Consider the following 20,450-nt stretch of genomic DNA (forward strand, 5'->3'; position numbering starts at 1 on the left):
AGCCTCATTACTTCCTGGTAACCCTGTATATAGCCTCATTACTTCCTGGTAACCATGTATATAGCCTCATTACTTCCCGGTAACCCTGTATATAGCCTCATTACTTCCCGGTAACCCTGTATATAGCCTCATTACTTCCCGGTAACCCTGTATATAGCCTCATTACTTCCCGGTAACCCTGTATATAGCCTCATTACTTCCTGGTAACCCTGTATATAGCCTCATTACTTCCTGGTAACCCTGTATATAGCCTCATTACTTCCTGGTAACCCTGTATATAGCCTCATTACTTCCTGGTAACCCTGTATATAGCCTTATTACTTCCTGGTAACCCTGTATATAGCCTCATTACTTCCTGGTAACCCTGTATATAGCCTCATTACTACCTGGTGTACCCTGTATATAGCCTCATTACTTCCTGGTAAACCTGTATATAGCCTCATTACTTCCTGGTAACCCTGTATATAGCCTCATTACTTCCTAGTAACCCTGTATATAGCCTCATTACTTCCTGGTAACCCTGTACAGTATATAGCCTCATTACTTCCTGGTAACCCTGTACAGTATATAGCCTCATTACTTCCTGGTAACCCTGTACAGTATATAGCCTCATTACTTCCCGGTAACCCTGTATATAGCCTCATTACTTCCTGGTGTACCCTGTATATAGCCTCATTACTTCCTGGTAACCCTGTATATAGCCTCATTACTTCCCGGTAACCCTGTATATAGCCTCATTACTTCCCGGTAACCCTGTATATAGCCTCATTACTTCCTGGTAACCCTGTATATAGCCTCATTACTTCCTGGTAACCCTGTATATAGCCTTGTTATTGTTGTTTATTGTTACTATTTTTCCTTTAATGTATTTCACAGTAAGGTCTAAACCCTAAATGATTTGTAATTACGTTTCCCGGATCCCTGCCCTACTACGTGGTTCCCTGCCCTACTACGTGGATCCCTGCCCTACTACGTGGTTCCCTGCCCTACTACGTGGTTCCCTGCCCTACTACGTGGTTCCCTGCCCTACTACGTGGTTCCCTGCCCTACTACGTGGTTCCCTGCCCTACTACGTGGTTCCCTGCCCTACTACGTGGTTCCCTGCCCTGCCCTACTACGTGGTTCCCTGCCCTACTACGTGGTTCAGTGCTGAGATGTTTCCATTAGCCAGACATAAAACAGATTTATGACTACATGCAATCACAGTAATAATGGCAACGTCATTTAAAACTACCAATACACACACACTACATATAAACCAATAGGAATGGGAGCCCTCCCCTGAACTCCTCCAATCCGTGGAGGCAAAGTGTTAATTTATTCACAACCATCTTTCGGTCCATGCAAATTTCTTATCCAATTTATAATGATTACCAGTTTGTTGCGTGAGTGTGGTAGGCTCGCTCTCTCCACTCTCTGTCACGGTGATGACTGAGATGTCATAGTCGATGCCGGGCTCCAGTCCGTACACGGTGTAGTACCCAGTGGTAGACTCCACCATGTCCTCGAATATGGGCACGCTCTCCCCGGCTGCCATTACCGTGATACGGTAGCCGGTGACCGCCGTGTAGTTTAGTGGGTTCCACTTCAGGCCGATGGTCGTGTCGGTGACGTCGACGAAGTTGAGGTCTGTTAGCTGGGGCACGTCTAGTAGTGGGTTAGAGAGAGAGAGAGACACACAGGACAGAGAGAGAGAGAGAGAGAGAGAGAGACACAGGACAGAGAGAGAGAGAGAGAGAGAGAGACACACAGGACAGAGAGAGAGAGAGAGAGAGAGAGAGACACACAGGACAGAGAGAGAGAGAGAGAGAGACACACAGGACAGAGAGAGAGAGAGAGAGAGACACACAGGACAGAGAGAGAGAGAGACACACACACAGGACAGAGAGCGAGAGAGACACAGGACAGAGAGAGAGAGAGAGAGACAGGACAGAGAGAGAGACAGGACAGAGAGAGAGAGAGAGAGAGAGAGGACAGAGAGAGAGAGAGAGAGAGGACAGAGAGAGAGAGAGAGAGAGAGAGAGAGGACAGAGAGAGAGAGAGAGAGAACAGAGAGAGAGAGAGAGAGAGAGACAGGACAGAGAGAGAGAGAGAGAGACACAGGACAGAGAGAGAGAGAGAGAGACACAGGACAGAGAGAGAGAGACACAGGACAGAGAGAGAGAGAGAGACACAGGACAGAGAGAGACAGGACAGAGAGAGAGAGAGACACAGGACAGAGAGAGACAGGACAGAGAGAGACAGGACAGAGAGAGAGAGAGACAGGACAGAGAGAGACAGGACAGGACAGAGAGACAGGACAGAGAGACAGGACAGAGAGAGACAGGACAGAGACAGACAGGACAGAGAGAGAGAGAGAGACAGGACAGAGACAGACAGGACAGAGAGAGAGAGAGAGACAGGACAGAGAGAGACAGGACAGAGAGAGAGAGAGAGACAGGACAGAGAGAGACAGGACAGAGAGAGAGAGAGAGACAGGACAGAGAGAGACAGGACAGAGAGAGAGAGAGACACAGGACAGAGAGAGACAGGACAGAGAGAGAGAGAGACAGGACAGAGAGAGAGAGAGAGAGACAGGACAGAGAGAGAGAGACAGGACAGAGAGAGAGAGACAGGACAGAGAGAGACACAGGACAGAGAGAGACACAGGACAGAGAGAGACACAGGACAGAGAGAGACACAGGACAGAGAGAGACACAGGACAGAGAGAGACACAGGACAGAGAGAGACACAGGACAGACCGAAACAAGCAAATGTTATTGAGCAGGGTATTAATAAAGCATCTATAGGCTTCGAATGAATGAGTATCAATGACATGGGTTACCAGCTCAGGGTGGTATGGATGTGGTGCCCACCATGGTTATGTTTATCATATCACACGCATTAATGGTATTCCAACCTCACCTTCATGTGTAAAATCTTCAACGGACATCAATCAATCAATCAATCGATTAAATCCATACCCATAGCTCATCCAAAAAGACAGAATGCTCTAAATTATTCAAAATAGTCAGCTATTACCATTTGAAAAAAAATATCTGAAAACAAAATGGAGTGAAACATTGCTGGCAGTAGCTACAGTCCACTCTTAGAAAACAAAGATGGGGGGGGTTCGAAATGGTTCTTCGGCTGTTCCCCATAGGAGAACCCTTTCTTTCTAAGGGTGTAGGAACAGGGATACTGGCCCAAATACAGGACAAGCAGAGACTGTAGAATCACGAAACAGCTGCATGTTATTTTGGTTGTAATGAAGTCATTTCAACCAGTTCTGCCCACTGGGCGAGTTAATACGAGCAAGGTCTTATGTAACACACACACACACACACACACACACATATATATATATAACGAAGCGTTCTGAGTAGGAGAGATCTGATTGGAACCCTTGTCCACATCATTGAAGTCTATATAACGAGAGTCACTAGTCACTTTTTTTTTTGTTGCTTAGTTTAAATTTACCCCATACCCACAGTGCCTTCATAACATATTCATAACCCTTGCCTTAGTCCACAGTTTGTTGTTTTACAGCCTGAATATACCACAATACCTCATAAATTACAAAGTGAAAACATGTCCAAAACAGAATGTAATAAAAAATAAACTATGTAATATTTAATTTGCATAATTATTCATACCCTTGCGTCAGTAGAAGCACATTTGGCAGCAATTACAGCTGTGAGTCTTTCTGGGTAAGTCTCAAAGAGCTGTGAGTCTTTCTGGGTAAGTCTTGAAGACCTTTCCACACCTGGATTCTTCAAGCTCTGTCAAATTGGTTGTTGATCATTGCTAGACAACCGTTTTTCAGGTCTTGCCATAGGCTTGCAAGTAGATTTAAGTCAAAACTTTAACTCAGCCACTCAGGAATATTCCCTGTCTTCTTGGTAAGCACCTCCAGTATAGATTTGGGCTTGTGTTTTAAGTCATTGTCCTGCTGAAAAAAGGTGAATGTCACCCAGTGTCTGGTGGGAAGGAGACAACCAGGTTTTCGCCTGTGCTTAGCTCGATTACGTTTATTTTTTAGTCTGAACCCCCCCCCCAAGTCCTTAACGATGACAAGCATACACATACCATGAGGCAGCCACTACGATGCTTGAAAATATGGAGAGTGGTACTCCGTAATGTGTTGTATTTACCACCAAACATAACACTTTGTATTCAGGACAAAAAGTGAATTGTTTTGCCACATTTTGTTGCAGTATTACTTTTAGTGCCTTGTTGCAAACAGGATGCGTGTTTTGGAATATTTAGATTCTGTTATTTCACACTGTCAGTTAGATTAGTATTGTGGAGTAACTACAATGCTGTTCATCCATCCTCAGTTTTCTCCTATCACAGCCATTAAACTCTGTAACAGTTTTAAAGTCACCATTGGTCTCATGGTGAAATCCCTGAGAGGTTTCCTTCCTCTCTGGCAACTGAGTTAGGAAGGACGTCTGTATCTTTGTAGTGACTGGGTGTATTGATATACCATCCAAAGTGTAATTAATAACTTCATCATGCTCAAAGGGATATTCAATGTCTACTTTTTTTCATTGATACAGAGATGAGTTAGTCATTTATAGTTATTTAATATATATAATATATATATATTATATAGTATTTAATTATAATGTGACTTGTTAAACCCATTTTTACTCCTGGACTTATTTAGATTTGGACACTTTTTGACTCAAGACATTTCATCATCACATTTCTTATTAATTTGTAAAAAAAATAATAAAATAATAATAATAATATTCATAAACAATTCTACTTTGTCATTATGGGGCATTGTGGCCAGTGACAAAAACATCTAAACGTAATATTTCAAATTCAGGCTCCAACACAACAAAACGTGGAACAAGTCAAGGAGTGTGAACTTTCTGAAGGCTCTGTACATATTACCTCAACCACCTCCACTACCTCGTACCCCTGCACATTGACTCAATGTATATAGCCTCATTACTACCCCGTACCCCTGCACATTGACTCAATGTATATAGCCTCATTACTACCTCGTACCCCTGCACATTGACTCAATGTATATAGCCTCATTACTACCTCGTACCCCTGCACATTGACTCAATGTATATAGCCTCATTACTACCTCGTACCCCTGCACATTGACTCAATGTATATAGCCTCATTACTACCTCGTACCCCTGCACATTGACTCAATGTATATAGCCTCATTACTACCCCGTACCCCTGCACATTGACTCAATGTATATAGCCTCTGTATTGTATTCTGTTACCGTTTCCTTTTTGTGTGTGACAATTTCCTTACTTTTTTTAACTCTGCACTGTTGGTTAAGGGCTTGTCAGTAAGCATTTCACAGTAACGTCTGCACCGGTTGTACACTGCTCAAAAAAATTAAGGGAACACTTAAACAACACAATGTAACTCCAAGTCAATCACACTTCTGTGAAATTAAACTGTCCACTTAGGAAGCAACACTGATTGACAATAAATGTCACATGCGGTTGTGCAAATGGAATAGACAACAGGTGGAAGTTATAGGCAATTAGCAAGACACCCCCAATAAAGGAGTGGTTCTGCAGGTGGGGACCACAGACCACTTCTCAGTTCCTATGCTTCCTGGCTGATGTTTTGGTCACTTTTGAATGCTGGCGGTGCTTTCACTCTAGTGGTAGCATGAGACGGAGTCTTACAACCCACACAAGTGGCTCAGGTAGTGCAGCTCATCCAGGATGGCACATCAATGCGAGCTGTGGCAGAAGGTTTGCTGTGTCTGTCAGCGTGTCAGTGTCCAGAGCATGGAGGCGCTACCAGGAGACAGGCCAGTACATCAGGAGACGTGGAGGAGGCCGTAGGAGGGCAACAACCCAGCAGCAGGACCGCTACCTCCGCCTTTGTGCAACGAGGAGCAGGAGGAGCACTGCCAGAGCCCTGCAAAATGACCTCCAGCAGGCCACAAATGTGCATGTGTCTGCTCAAACGGTCAGAAACAGACTCCATGAGGGTGGTATGAGGGCCCGACGTCCACAGGTGGGGGTTGTGCTTACAGCCCAACACCGTGCAGAACGTTTTTCATTTGCCAGAGAACACCAAGATTGGCAAATTCACCACTGGCGCCCTGTGCTCTTCAAAGATGAAAGCAGGTTCACACTGAGCACATGTGACAGACGTGACAGTCTGGAGATGCCGTGGAGAACGTTCTGCTGCCTGCAACATCCTCCAGCATGACCGGTTTGGCGGTGGGTCAGTCATGGTGTGGGGTGGCATTTCTTTGGGGGGCTGCACAGCCCTCCATGTGCTCGCCAGAGGTAGCCTGACTGCCATTAGGTACCGAGATGAGATCCTCAGACCCCTTGTGAGACCATATGCTGGTGCGGTTGGCCCTGGGTTCCTCCAAATGCAAGACAATGCTAGACCTCATGTGGCTGGAGTGTGTCAGCAGATCCTGCAAGAGGAAGGCATTGATGCTATGAACTGGCCCGCCCGTTCCCCAGACCGAAATCCAATTGAGCACATCTGGGACATCATGTCTCGCTCCATCCACCACAGCCTGTCCAGGAGTTGGCGGATGCTTTAGTCCAGGTCTGGGAGGAGATCCCTCAGGAGACCATCCGCCACCTCATCAGGAGCATGCCCAGGCGTTGTAGGGAGGTCATACAGGCACGTGGAGGCCACACACACTACTGAGCCTCATTTTGACTCATTTTAAGGACATTACATCAAAGTTGGATCAGCCTGTAGTGTGGTTTTCCACTTTAATTTTGAGTGTGATTCCAAATCCAGACCTCCATGGGTTGATAAATTTGATTTCCATTGATAATTTGTGTGATTTTGTTGTCAGCACATTCAACTATGTAAAGAAAAAGGTATTTATTCATTCATTCAGATCTAGGATGCGTTATTTTAGTGTTCCCTTCATTTTTTTGAGCAGTGTATTTGGCGGCATTTGACAAATAAAATTTGATTTTGTTTTGAAAGAGGTCTGCGTATGGAGAGATATGACGGAACCCTGCCGGCCACATCATGATGTCAAAGGTCACCTGACATTAGGCCACATCCACACCTACCTTGAGTAACGGTGTCGGAGACAGGAACGCTCTCCATGTGGTCTTTAACGGTGAAGACGCTGACGTTGTACTCCACGCCAGGGCTGAGGTTCTCCAGCGTGCACGAAGTCTCACCCGCCTTCACAAACTCCTCCAGGCTGTTTCCTCGCTGCCCGTTGGTCGGCGTGCATGTCACTCTGTAGCCGGTGATGTCTGATTGGATGGCATGGATAAAATGTGAGAATGGACAGTGGATGAAGATGTGAAAATAAGACATTTAAGAACTCTGTCTGGACATTTAAATCTGGACATATAGTCTCTAATCTTCATCCTAAATCCAAAAACCATGGTGTTTCTTTTGAACTGGGTCATATGAGGTGTGTCAGTATAAACACTGTACTCTGGCTGACCCTGTAGGTGTGGCTATGTGAGCGAGTGACTCCAGGGTTGGGTTGTTATCTAGACTTCAAAGTCAAATGGAACAAAAGTATCACTGTTCTGACCTGGGGTGCTGGCTTCGTTCCACTGGACAGTCAGCTCTCCGCTGTCAGGGTGGGACTCCAGTTTGAGGTCAGTAGGAGGAGACAGAGCTGGAGGACGACAAGAAGAATAAGATGAGATGATTGGGTAAAATTTGTAAGTCGCTCTGGATAAGAGCGTCTGCTAAATGACTTAAATGTAATGTAAAATTTATACTATAAATAATACTATAACCTGGTCACAACGACTACTCCATCCATACTATAACCTGGTCACAACAGCTACTCCATCCATACTATAACCTGGTCACAACAGCTACTCCATCCATACTATAACCTGGTCACAACAGCTACTCCATCCATACTATAACCTGGTCACAACAGCTACTCCATCCATACTATAACCTGGTCACAACAGCTACTCCATCCATACTATAACCTGGTCACAACAGCTACTCCATCCATACTAGAACCTGGTCACAACAGCTACTCCATCCATAATATAACCTGGTCAGAACAGCTACTCCATCCATACTATAACCTGGTCACAACAGCTACTCCATCCATACTATAACCTGGTCACAACAGCTACTCCATCCATACTATAACATGGTCAGAACAGCTACTCCATCCATACTATAACCTGGTCACAACAGCTACTCCATCCATACTAGAACCTGGTCACAACAGCTACTCCATCCATACTATAACCTGGTCACAACAGCTACTCCATCCATACTATAACCTGGTCAGAACAGCTACTCCATCCATACTATAACCTAGTCACAACAGCTACTCCATCCATACTAGAACCTGGTCACAACAGCTACTCCATCCATACTAGAACCTGGTCACAACAGCTACTCCATCCATACTAGAACCTGGTCAGAACGGCTACTCCATACTAGAACCTGGTCACAACAGCTACTCCACACTAGAACCTGGTCAGAACGGCTACTCCATACTAGAACCTGGTCAGAACGGCTACTCCATACTAGAACCTGGTCAGAACGGCTACTCCATCCACACTAGAACCTGGTCAGAACGGCTACTCCATACTAGAACCTGGTCAGAACGGCTACTCCATCCATACTATAACCTGGTCAGAACAGCTACTCCATCCATACTAGAACCTGGTCAGAACGGCTACTCCATACTAGAACCTGGTCAGAACGGCTACTCAATACTATGATAAAGTGGAACAAAAAGAAGATCAATAGATTTTTGGCGTACATGTTCCATAGGCAACTCTTTCTGGGGAATATATACGGTGACTCAATAGAATGTGGTAAATTCCAACCAGAGGAGGCTGGTGGGAGGAGCTATAGGAGGATGGGCTTATTGTAATGACAGGAATAAATGGGACTGTATCAAACCAGAGGTTTCCGTTCCAAATAATCCATTCCAGCCATTCCTATGAGCCAGTCTTCCTATAGCTCCTCCCACCAGCCTGTACTGATTGTAATGTATATTATATTCATATAAAAATACATATATATGCTTAGGTCACATTACTGTTCTCAAGGTAAACGAAGTTGAGCAACTCAGCCAAAGGAAGCAAAGTAAACTTTAAATCAACAGAATGGTCTGGTCAAATAGAGACCGTCTGACTAAGTAACTAGGCTACAAATAGAGAACAAAAAAAAGTAATACATTTTTTTAAATGTTTTAAAATAATAAAAATCACCCAGGCCTAGATATGCTAGAACACTGTTGTCGATGACCAACGCTGCAGGTGTAAAAGGCCTAGAAGTAAGTCATTATCATCCAATTGATGTTGACAGAGAATATATTCTCCATCAGATGAAATATTATTGGTCACATGCTTCGTAGACAACAGGTGTAGACGACCGGTGAAATGCTTACTGAGTCAAAGATTTTTAATATTTTTAATTTTACCTTTATTTAACTAGGCAAGTCAGTTAAGAACAAATTGTTATTTTCAATGACGGCCTAGGAACAGTGGGTTAACTGCCTTGTTCAGGGGCAGAACGACAGATTTGTACCTTGTCAGCTCGGGGATTTGAACTTGCAACCTTCCGGTTACTAGTCCAATGCTCTAACCACTAGGCTACCCTGCCACCTCTACACTCTAACCACTAGACTACCTACCGCCTCTACATTCTAACCACTAGGTTACCTGCCTCCCCTACACTCTAACCACTAGACTACCTGCCTCCTCTACACTCTAACCACTAGGCTACCCTACCTCCCCTACACTCTAACCACTAGGTTACCTTCCCGCCCCTACACTCTAATCACTAGGCTACCCTGCCAACCCAGATGAAAACAAATGGAATAAAAGTAGTGATGAGTAATAACTACACAGTGAATAGCAATAATGAGATATATATACACACACACACAAGGTACACGTTATATATATATATATATATATATATAGAGATATAGTAGAAAATAACATGGCTATCCTCTGACCACTCACGTGTGACTATGCGGCGTGTGATTGGGTTGCCCTGCTCATATCCGTTGACGATTGGCTGGACGCTGTAGGTGTACTCAACCCCAGGGGTCAGACCTGAGATATAAATGCTGCCCGAATTAGAGGTCACATCTCTGGGGGCCTCACCTCCCTGACTGGGCCTCACCGTCAACTACATGGGGAGAAGAGACAGAGAGAGCGAGAGAGACGTGCACACACACGCACGCACGCACGCACACACGCACGCACACACAGGTGAGAGGGATACACACGGACAAACATGGCAAAGGTGAAGAGAGGAGCGTTTAGCCCTTTCCCAGGATCACAGGAGCCAGAGCACATTCACAACTCTAGTCTGAAATAGTTGGACCAATAACGTGTGTGTTCGTGTACCTTGTATCCCACTCGGGGTACGGGTGTCCAGGAGATGATGATGGAGGTGTCTGTGACATCGGTACTGAAGCGAGGGGCGTTCCCCATTAACTGAGCTGAATAGAACACACCGGGTCAGAGGTCAGGACTAGTTAAACAAACTAGGAACTCCCAAAATCATATCCCTGCTTAAAGCAAACCTACTGTGTGTGCACACTTTTCCCCTGACTAGTCAAACGGACCAAGAAGTCTACTGACAAAGAATCTGGCCTCGACCAGGGACATATGAAAGTTAAACGAGAAACTGCCGGAAGTTAGAATGTGCTTTAAAAAAAAACTTTTGAGTCATTGAGACGCAGCCGATTTCAGTTTGACAAACTGAGGAACCAGTCAGTCAGATAAATTGGTTAAGAAAGGAGTGGAATAAAGACAACCCAAAACAGTACACTCCAAGTACGCTCTAGTCTGGACTCACTGGTGGAGAAGCTCCTGGAGGCTCCCTCACTGAGCGTATTGTCCTGTTCAGAATGCAGAATGGCTGTGTACTCCGTGTCTGGGCGGAGGTTGAGCAGGGTGTACTGAGACAGGCGGGCGGGCAGGCGGAGCTGTTTAGGGTTGGACCCCTCCAGGGTCAGGAACAGACGGTATCCGGTGATGCGGGCCCGAGGGGCCACCCACGTGATCAGAGCACTGTCCTCAGTCACGTTGGTGAAATGGACACCAGTGGGGGAATCAGGCTCTGATGACGACAACAAAAGAAGTGTTTGAGACAACGTTGCAGTCAGATTGTACAGAATCACTGATCGACAAAGATTAGCGGTTCTGTCTGGTCTCAATTGAGACTGTAGCAGTAATATTTATAGTACTAAGTTCGACTGGACAGCGATTTTGTTGTTTGTTTGTTGTAATAGAAAAACAAAATGTTGATGGGATAAGTTTGCCTATACTCACTGGTAGCCTGCTCTGCGACCAATGGCTGGCTCTCCTCTCCTCCCTTGATGGTGTAGATGCTGAAGAGATACGGAGTCCCCGGGGTCAGGTGGGTGACCTCTGCATAGGCGTTGTGTGTGACGGGGAGCTGGAGCTCTCTCTGAGGGGTCCCGTCGGGACCGACGGGGGCCACAGTCACTCTGTACCCAGACACGTCAGTAGGCGGCCCCGTCCAGGTGATGGTGATCTTCACGTCAGACACCTCAAAGAACTGCAGGTCTGTAGGAGGCGGGACTTCCTCTGTGGACAGGAAACAGGAAGTGGTCAGATATTGACAGGAAGTAATGTGTTTATTAACAGTATTATCTCCATATAACCCTGATGAAACTAGGGTTGTGTTCTCGATGCTCATTGGAGGAGAGAGGATCCAAAGTCCATTTTTCCAAGGGAGTCTGGGTCGCTCCGTCTTTCCAAAGGAGTCTGGGTCTATTTGTCATTCCCTAAATCAGTACGTATCAGGTTGAACTACAGACTTACTGATGGACTGCCTTTACAGCAGTCGATCCAAAGAAGGGTCTCGCAAATGATTCGCACTCGTACATCAGCCTACCGAGCTATACAACCTAAGCAGCGTTACACTTTCCAGCTGCGAAACTGTTGTTTTGGCTTCATATTTGGCCAGGAGTCCCAGGAGTATTAGAATAGCTTGCACAACTCTTTCCATTGGACCATTAAAGTGGAGCATTTGGGCTGTGAACAGGAAATGCATCATCTAAACTTTCCATTGTGGAATCGAATCCTGAATGATATGTTCTAGAGGGATTTAAAAAATGAAAAAAATGGGTCAGTTTTAACAGAGCTGATATCTTCCCGAACGAACTAGTAAATACTCCGTTTTAGTGTGACTGCTTGTGAAGTTTGGGGCTAAGATCTAACACAAACTACAGTATGTGTTGTTGTATTTAGGTCTCTCTTTATGTAGTGTTGTGGTGTCTCTCTTTATGTAGTGTTGTGGAGTCTCTATGTAGTGTTGTCTCTCTTTATGTAGTGTTGTGGTGTCTCTCTTTATGTAGTGTTGTGGAGTCTCTATGTAGTGTTGTCTCTCTCTATGTAGTGTTGTGGTGTCTCTCTTTATGTAGTGTTGTGGTGTCTCTCTTTATGTAGTGTTGTGGTGTCTCTCTCTATGTAGTGTTGTGGGGTCTCTCTTTATGTAGTGTTGTGGTGTCTCTCTCTTTATGTAGTGTTGTCTCTCTTTATGTAGTGTTGTGGTGTCTTTCTCTATGTAGTGTTGTAGTGTCTCTCTTTATGTAGTGTTGTGGTGTCTCTCTTTATGTAGTGTTGTGGTGTCTCTCTTTATGTAGTGTCTCTCTTTATGTAGTGTTGTCTCTCTTTATGTAGTGTTGTGGTGTCTCTCTTTATGTAGTGGTGTCTCTCTTTATGTAGTGTTGTCTCTCTTTATGTAGTGTTGTGGTGTCTCTCTTTATGTAGTGGTGTCTCTCTTTATGTAGTGTTGTGGTGTCTCTCTCTATGTAGTGTTGTGGTGTCTCTCTTTATGTAGTGTTGTGGTGTCTCTCTTTATGTAGTGTTGTGGTGTCTCTCTTTATGTAGTGTTGTGGTGTCTCTCTTTATGTAGTGTTGTGGTGTCTCTCTTTATGTAGTGTTGTGGTGTCTCTCTTTATGTAGTGTTGTGGTGTCTCTCTCTATGTAGTGTTGTGGTGTCTCTCTTTATGTAGTGTTGTGGTGTCTCTCTTTATATAGTGTTGTGGTGTCTCTCTCTATGTAGTGTTGTGGTGTCTCTCTTTATGTAGTGTTGTGGTGTCTCTCTTTATGTAGTGTTGTGGTGTCTCTCTTTATGTTGTGTTGTCTCTCTTTATGTAGTGTTGTGGTGTCTCTCTTTATGTAGTGTTGTGGTGTCTCTCTTTATGTAGTGTTGTGGTGTCTCTCTTTATGTAGTGTCTCTCTTTATGTTGTGTTGTCTCTCTTTATGTAGTGTTGTGGTGTCTCTCTTTATGTAGTGTTGTGGTGTCTCTCTTTATGTTGTGTTGTGGTGTCTCTCTTTATGTAGTGTCTCTCTTTATGTTGTGTTGTCTCTCTTTATGTAGTGTTGTGGTGTCTCTCTTTATGTAGTGTTGTGGTGTCTCTCTTTATGTAGTGTTGTGGTGTCTCTCTTTATGTAGTGTTGTGGTGTCTCTCTTTATGTAGTGTTGTGTTGTCTCTCTTTATGTAGTGTTGTGGTGTCTCTCTTTATGTAGTGTTGTGGGGTCTCTCTTTATGTAGTGTTGTGGTGTCTCTCTTTATGTAGTGTTGTGGGGTCTCTCTTTATGTAGTGTTGTGTTGTCTCTCTTTATGTAGTGTTGTGTTGTCTCTCTTTATGTAGTGTTGTCTCTCTTTATGTAGTGTTGTGGTGTCTCTCTTCATGTAGTGTTGTAGTGTCTCTCTTTATGTAGTGTTGTGGGGTCTCTCTTTATGTAGTGTTGTGGGGTCTCTCTTTATGTAGTGTTGTGGGGTCTCTCTTTATGTAGTGTTGTAGTGTCTCTCTCTATGTAGTGTTGTAGTGTCTCTCTCTATGTAGTGTTGTAGTGTCTCTCTCTATGTAGTGTTGTGGTGTCTCTCTCTATGTAGTGTTGTGGTGTCTCTCTCTATGTAGTGTTGTGGGGTCTCTCTCTATGTAGTGTTGTGGGGTCTCTCTTTATGTAGTGTTGTGGGGTCTCTCTTTATGTAGTGTTGTGGGGTCTCTCAGGGGCAGAACGACAGATTCGTACCTTGTCAGCTCAGGGGATTTGAACTTGCAACCTTTCGGGTTACTAGTCCAACACTCTAACCACTAGGCTACCCTGCCGCCTCTACACTAACCACTAGGCTACCCTGCCGCCTCTACACTCTAACCACTAGGCTACCTACCTCCTCTACACTCTAACCACTAGGCTACCTACCTCCTCTACACTCTGACCACTAGGCTACCTGCCTCCTCTACACTCTGACCACTAGGCTACCTGCCTCCTCTACACTCTGACCACTAGGCTACCTGCCTCCCCTACACTCTGACCACTAGGCTACCTGCCTCCCCTACACTCTAACCACTAGGCTACCTGCCTCCCCTACACTCTAACCACTAGGCTACCTACCTCCTCTACACTCTAACCACTAGGCTACCTACCTCCTCTACACTCTAACCACTAGGCTACCTACCTCCTCTACACTCTAACCACTAGGCTACCTCCCTCCTCTACACTCTAACCACTAGGCTACCTCCCTCCTCTACACTCTAACCACTAGGCTACCTCCCTCCTCTACACTCTAACCACTAGGCTACCCTTACCTGGTAAGGGTTCTCCGGCTGTGTTGACCTGTACGAAGACAGGCTCACTCTCCAGACTGTCCTCGACTGCGTAGATACTAATGTTGTAGAGCAGGCCTGGTCGAAGGTCACTCAAAGTCACAGAGGTCGCGGTGTCCGGCAGGGTGAGCTCTGTTGCAGCTCCGTTGTTGCTCCCCTCCACAGACGGGGTGTAGATCACACGGTACCCTGTAGGAGAGGAGGAGATACCATCGTTACACACGGTAACCTGTAGGAGAGGAGATACCATCGTTACACACGGTACCCTGTAGGAGAGGAGGAGATACCATCGTTACACACGGTACCCTGTAGGAGAGGAGGAGATACCATCGTTACACACGGTACCCTGTAGGAGAGGAGATACCATCGTTACTTATGGTAATGGTGAACAGACATTACTTATGGTAATGGTGAACAGACATTACTTATGGTAGTGGTGAACAGACATTACTCATGGTAATGGTGAACAGACATTACTTATGGTAATGGTGAACAGACATTACTTATGGTAGTGGTGAACAGACATTACTTATGGTAATGGTGAACAGACATTACTTATGGTAATGGTGAACAGACATTACTTATGGTAGTGGTGAACAGACATTACTTATGGTAGTGGTGAACAGACATTACTTATGGTAGTGGTGAACAGACATTACTTATGGTAATGGTGAACAGACATTACTTATGGTAATGGTGAACAGACATTACTCATGGTAATGGTGAACAGACATTACTCATGGTAATGGTGAACAGACATTACTCATGGTAATGGTGAACAGACATTACTCATGGTAGTGGTGAACAGACATTACTTATGGTAGTGGTGAACAGACATTACTTATGGTAGTGGTGAACAGACATTACTTATGGTAGTGGTGAACAGACATTACTTATGGTAATGGTGAACAGACATTACTTATGGTAATGGTGAACAGACATTACTTATGGTAATGGTGAACAGACATTACTTATGGTAATGGTGAACAGACATTACTTATGGTAATGGTGAACAGACATTACTTATGGTAATGGTGAACAGACATTACTTATGGTAATGGTGAACAGACATTACTTATGGTAATGGTGAATACACCATTTAGAGCAGATATTTTACCAATAATTGGGCAAAGATCAGAATTGGTCTGCCTGTGTAAACGCAGCCTCTATGTGTGTACTGACCTGTGATAGGAGCCAGGGGTTTCTCCCAGCTGACTATGATAGAGGTCTCTCCAACCTCATCCACCTCGTGGTCAGAAGGAGCGTCAGGAGCTGGAAGAGGAGCAGAGGAGAGATATATACATACTGTAGAAAGTCTGTGCATCGTCTGTCCATCTGTCTGTCCGTGTGTCCGTCCGTGTGTCCGTCCGTGTGTCCGTCCGTGTGTCCGTCCGTGTGTCCGTCCGTGTGTCCGTCCGTGTGTGTGTCCGTCCGTGTGTCCGTCCGTGTGTCTGTCCGTCCGTGTGTCCGTCCGTGTGTCCGTCCGTGTGTCTGTCCGTCCGTGTGTCTGTCCGTGTGTCTGTCCGTGCGTGTCCATCTGTCTGTCTGTCCGTGTGTCCGTCCGTGCGTGTCCATCTGTCTGTCTGTCTGTCCGTGTGTCCGTCCGTGCGTGTCCATCTGTCTGTCCGTCCGTGCGTGTCCATCTGTCTGTCCGTCCGTGTGTCCGCCCGTGCGTGTCCATCTGTCCGTGTGTCTGCCCGTGCGTGTCCATCTGTCTGTCTGTCCGTGTGTCCGCCCGTGCGTGTCCGTCTGTCCGTGTGTCCGTCCGTGTGTCTGTCTGTCCGTGTGTCCGTCCGTGTGTCCATCTGTCCGCGTGTCCGTCCGTGCGTGCGCCCGTGTCCATCTGTCTGTCCGTCTCTGTACCCACCAGTGGTCTGAGAGGTGGTGAGGATGAGGTTGGGCTCTCCAGTAGGTGTAACCTCGTACACATTCACAGTGTATTTCCTTCCAGGAAGCAGCTCATTAATGTTGACAGAGGTCGCGGTGCGGGGGAGGTCTGAAGACAGACAAGCATGTTAAGACCAATGATGTTGATAAACCCTGGATTGATGATATAATTATTATTTTTTTATTTTTATTATCATGTTTAACTCACATAATATAATTCCAAAAAGTTTGCATTAAGGTGTCTAATATAATAAACATGGACATTCATAAATGCATTTTTATAGCTTTCAAAATATTATTGACAATAGTGGGGCGAAGGGGGGAGCGCCAAGATGGAAGTGCAATGTCTTCAACACAGCGCCCCCTATCAGTCATCTAGTATATATATATATATATATATATATATATATATATATTTCATTGGTTAGGACAATATACTTGAGTGGTGTAGTTTCACAGTCTAGTCATTGTGTCTATCGAACGTTACTACAGATAACGCAGCATAAACCCGCGCAAACTTGACAAAGTAGTAAGAGGAGGTCAAAGGTCAGTATTTAAGGGATAGTAATACTTCAGGTATTATCGTATAGTGTACACACTAAACAAATTATAACACATCGTCTTCAAAAGATTACAGACGTCAAATCAACGTATATTCCTAATTGAACTGAAATGACGTTGACACAACGTTGATTCAACCAACGTGTGCCCAGTGGGTTGTTCCGTACCGAGAATCATGGGCTGTCCTCTCCCTTGTCCCTCCTCACTGAGCTCGTACTCGATCCTGAAGCCAGACACTGTGTCAGAGGCAGACATCCAGGAGATGACGAAGCTGCTGGAGGTGATCTCTGTAACAGACTCACTGATGTCCACCACCGGAGGAGGCTGGGTGGTCTCTCCCTCGGAGGTCGCCACTGAAAATAAAGATCAGACGGTCAGATATAAACGGGATGGGAGGAATGTCCTTTGGACATTTTTTAAAAATGCAATTTTCAAGATGTTCACAGATTTCAAAATGGCTGTTGCTCAACGCCATCCCCTCAAGTAGAAATCATCTTTAAAAAAACATCAATCACCGTGGACAGGTAAGTTTATCCTGGTTAGTTTGAATCAGATTCCTGGGCCAAAATATCAATAACACAAGGAGAGAGAATACAAGGCTTGTAAGCCATACTGTGATCCTACTCACAGGAACCGTATGTGGTGGTGAAGTCGAAGCGTGTGACCTCGCGCCGTCCGAAGCGTAGCACACTGATCAGCTGACCCTCGTAGGTGATGCCTGGCTTCAGGCCAGCGATGGTGTAGGAGTTGAGATGGCCTGGGATATTCACCTCCCGCCAAGGGGTACGGGTGTTTTTCTACCCCAAACAAGAGAGGAGACAGAGATAATATTTTACATTATTGATATTAACAACAACAAAAAGGTAGCTGCATGTTGACTTCTTTAAGGCCAGTTTAGGCAGTGGTGTAAAGTACTTAAGTAGTTTTTTTTGTGGGGGGGGGGGGTATCTGTACTTATAATTATAATTTTCTTTAGGAATGAAGTTAAAGTTATGTGCTTTTTAAAAATAAATACATTTTCCCCTGACACCCAAAAATGACTCGTTACATTTTGAATGCTTTAGCAGGACTTCAAGAGAACATCCCCGGTCGTCCCTACTGCCTCTGATCTGGAGGACTCACTAAACAGAGGACATCCCTGGTCATCCCTACTGCCTCTGATCTAGAGGACTCACTAAACAGAGAATATCCCTGGTCGTCCCCACTGCCTCTGATCTGGAGGACTCACTAAACAGAGAACATCCCTGGTCATCCCTACTGCCTCTGATCTAGAGGACTCACTAAACAGAGAATATCCCTGGTCGTCCCCACTGCCTCTGATCTGGAGGACTCACTATTCAGAGAACATCCCTGGTCATCCCTACTGCCTCTGATCTAGAGGACTCACTAAACAGAGAATATCCCTGGTCGTCCCCACTGCCTCTGATCTGGAGGACTCACTATTCAGAGAACATCCCTGGTCATCCCCACTGCCTCTTATCTGGAGGACTCACTAAACAGAGAACATCCCTGGTCGTCCCCACTGCCTCTGATCTGGAGGACTCACTAAACAGAGAATATCCCTGGTCATCCCTACTGCCTCTTATCTGGAGGACTCACTAAACAGAGAATATCCCTGGTCATCCCTACTGCCTCTTATCTGGAGGACTCACTAAACAGAGAACATCCCTGGTCGTCCCCACTGCCTCTGATCTGGAGGACTCACTAAACAGAGAACATCCCTGGTCATCCCTACTGCCTCTTATCTGGAGGACTCACTAAACAGAGAACATCCCTGGTCGTCCCTACTGCCTCTGATCTGGAGGACTCACTAAACAGAGAACATCCCTGGTCATCCCTACTGCCTCTGATCTGGAGGACTCACTAAACAGAGAACATCCCTGGTCATCCCTACTGCCTCTGATATGGTGGACTCACTAAACAGAGAACATCCCTGGTCGTCCCCACTGCCTCTGATCTGGAGGACTCACTAAACAGAGAACATCCCTGGTTGTCCCCACTGCCTCTGATCTGGAGGACTCACTAAACAGAGAACATCCCTGGTTGTCCCCACTGCCTCTGATCTGGAGGACTCACTAAACAGAGAACATCCCTGGTTGTCCCCACTGCCTCTGATCTGGAAGACCCCCCCCCCCCACCACTGAGTATAGGGGCCAGTTTCCTGAATATTTGGCCAGAAGAACAGAATTTGGCTGCTTGTGGAAACACAGCCATATATAGCCTAATTCTTGACTGACCCTCAATGGAGATTCTCTTTTCGTTTTAGTATCTGATTTTAACTTCAGGACCTTCAGGTTTAATCTAAGTCTAGAAAACCAAACCCTAGACTTCAATGCTACATCTGGTACCCACAGTATTATGTGGAATTCAAACTGCATGTAAAACTGCTTTAGGAGTTCAACATTACCCATACCATCTGGTGAATGTTATCCTCCGGAATCCCGGGGCCCTACTCTGGAATCCCGGGGCCCTACTCTGGAATCCCGGGGCCCTACTCTGGAATCCCGGGGCCCTACTCTGGAATCCCGGGGCCCTACTCTGGAATCCCGGGGCCCTACTCACCACTCTCCACTTGAGTATGTACTGTGTGATGTGTGCGGAGGACGGGGCGTTCCACTGGATGGGGTGGGAGTTGGGCTGGTTACCAGACTCTGAGATGATCACCTGGACTGGACGGTTACCACCTGAGGAGAGAGGGATAAAGCCACAGTTGAAACACGCCATACAGACGAAGGTAAGATCTAACACCTACTACAGCATTGAAACACTTTCACCATCTGATAGAGGATCAGACAGACTGTATTATAGGTTACCATCTGATAGAGGATCAGACAGACTGTATTATAGGTTACCAGACAGACTGTATTATAGGTTATCATCTGATAGAGGATCAGACAGACTGTATTATAGGTTACCAGACAGACTGTATTATAGGTTATCATCTGATAGAGGATCAGACAGACTGTATTATAGGTCACCATCTGATAGAGGATCAGACAGACTGTATTATAGGTTACCATCTGATAGAGGATCAGACAGACTGTATTATAGGTTACCAGACAGACTGTATTATAGGTTATCATCTGATAGAGGATCAGACAGACTGTATTATAGGTCACCATCTGATAGAGGATCAGACAGACTGTATTATAGGTTATCATCTGATAGAGGATCAGACAGACTGTATTATAGGTCACCATCTGATAGAGGATCAGACAGACTGTATTATAGGTTATCATCTGATAGAGGATCAGACAGACTGTATTATAGGTTATCATCTGATAGAGGATCAGACAGACTGTATTATAGGTTATCATCTGATAGAGGATCAGACAGACTGTATTATAGGTTATCATCTGATAGAGGATCAGACAGACTGTATTATAGGTTATCATCTGATAGAGGATCAGACAGACTGTATTATAGGTTATCATCT

The 20,450-nt window shown here is 45.3% G+C and overlaps 1 protein-coding gene across 1 annotated transcript in view; it reads right to left on the bottom strand.

Moving 5' to 3' along the window:
• LOC115121478 (fibronectin 1a) overlaps window positions 1-20,450 on the bottom strand; it is an 85,911-nt gene that overhangs the window by 34,974 nt on the left and 30,487 nt on the right. The window contains exons 8-20 of the mRNA XM_065019653.1: window positions 19,577-19,698; window positions 17,643-17,811; window positions 17,182-17,367; window positions 16,434-16,562; window positions 15,749-15,838; window positions 14,549-14,755; window positions 11,251-11,529; window positions 10,775-11,038; window positions 10,321-10,415; window positions 9,931-10,099; window positions 7,509-7,595; window positions 7,027-7,218; window positions 1,375-1,647 (exon numbers count right to left, since the gene is read on the bottom strand). Of these exons, the coding sequence (XP_064875725.1) occupies window positions 1,375-1,647; window positions 7,027-7,218; window positions 7,509-7,595; window positions 9,931-10,099; window positions 10,321-10,415; window positions 10,775-11,038; window positions 11,251-11,529; window positions 14,549-14,755; window positions 15,749-15,838; window positions 16,434-16,562; window positions 17,182-17,367; window positions 17,643-17,811; window positions 19,577-19,698 (2,262 nt within the window). The remainder of the gene's footprint in view (window positions 1-1,374; window positions 1,648-7,026; window positions 7,219-7,508; window positions 7,596-9,930; window positions 10,100-10,320; window positions 10,416-10,774; window positions 11,039-11,250; window positions 11,530-14,548; window positions 14,756-15,748; window positions 15,839-16,433; window positions 16,563-17,181; window positions 17,368-17,642; window positions 17,812-19,576; window positions 19,699-20,450) is intronic.

The sequence above is a fragment of the Oncorhynchus nerka genome, linkage group LG1, assembly GCF_034236695.1.
Source record: "Oncorhynchus nerka isolate Pitt River linkage group LG1, Oner_Uvic_2.0, whole genome shotgun sequence".
NCBI classification, from domain to species: Eukaryota; Metazoa; Chordata; class Actinopteri; order Salmoniformes; family Salmonidae; genus Oncorhynchus; species Oncorhynchus nerka.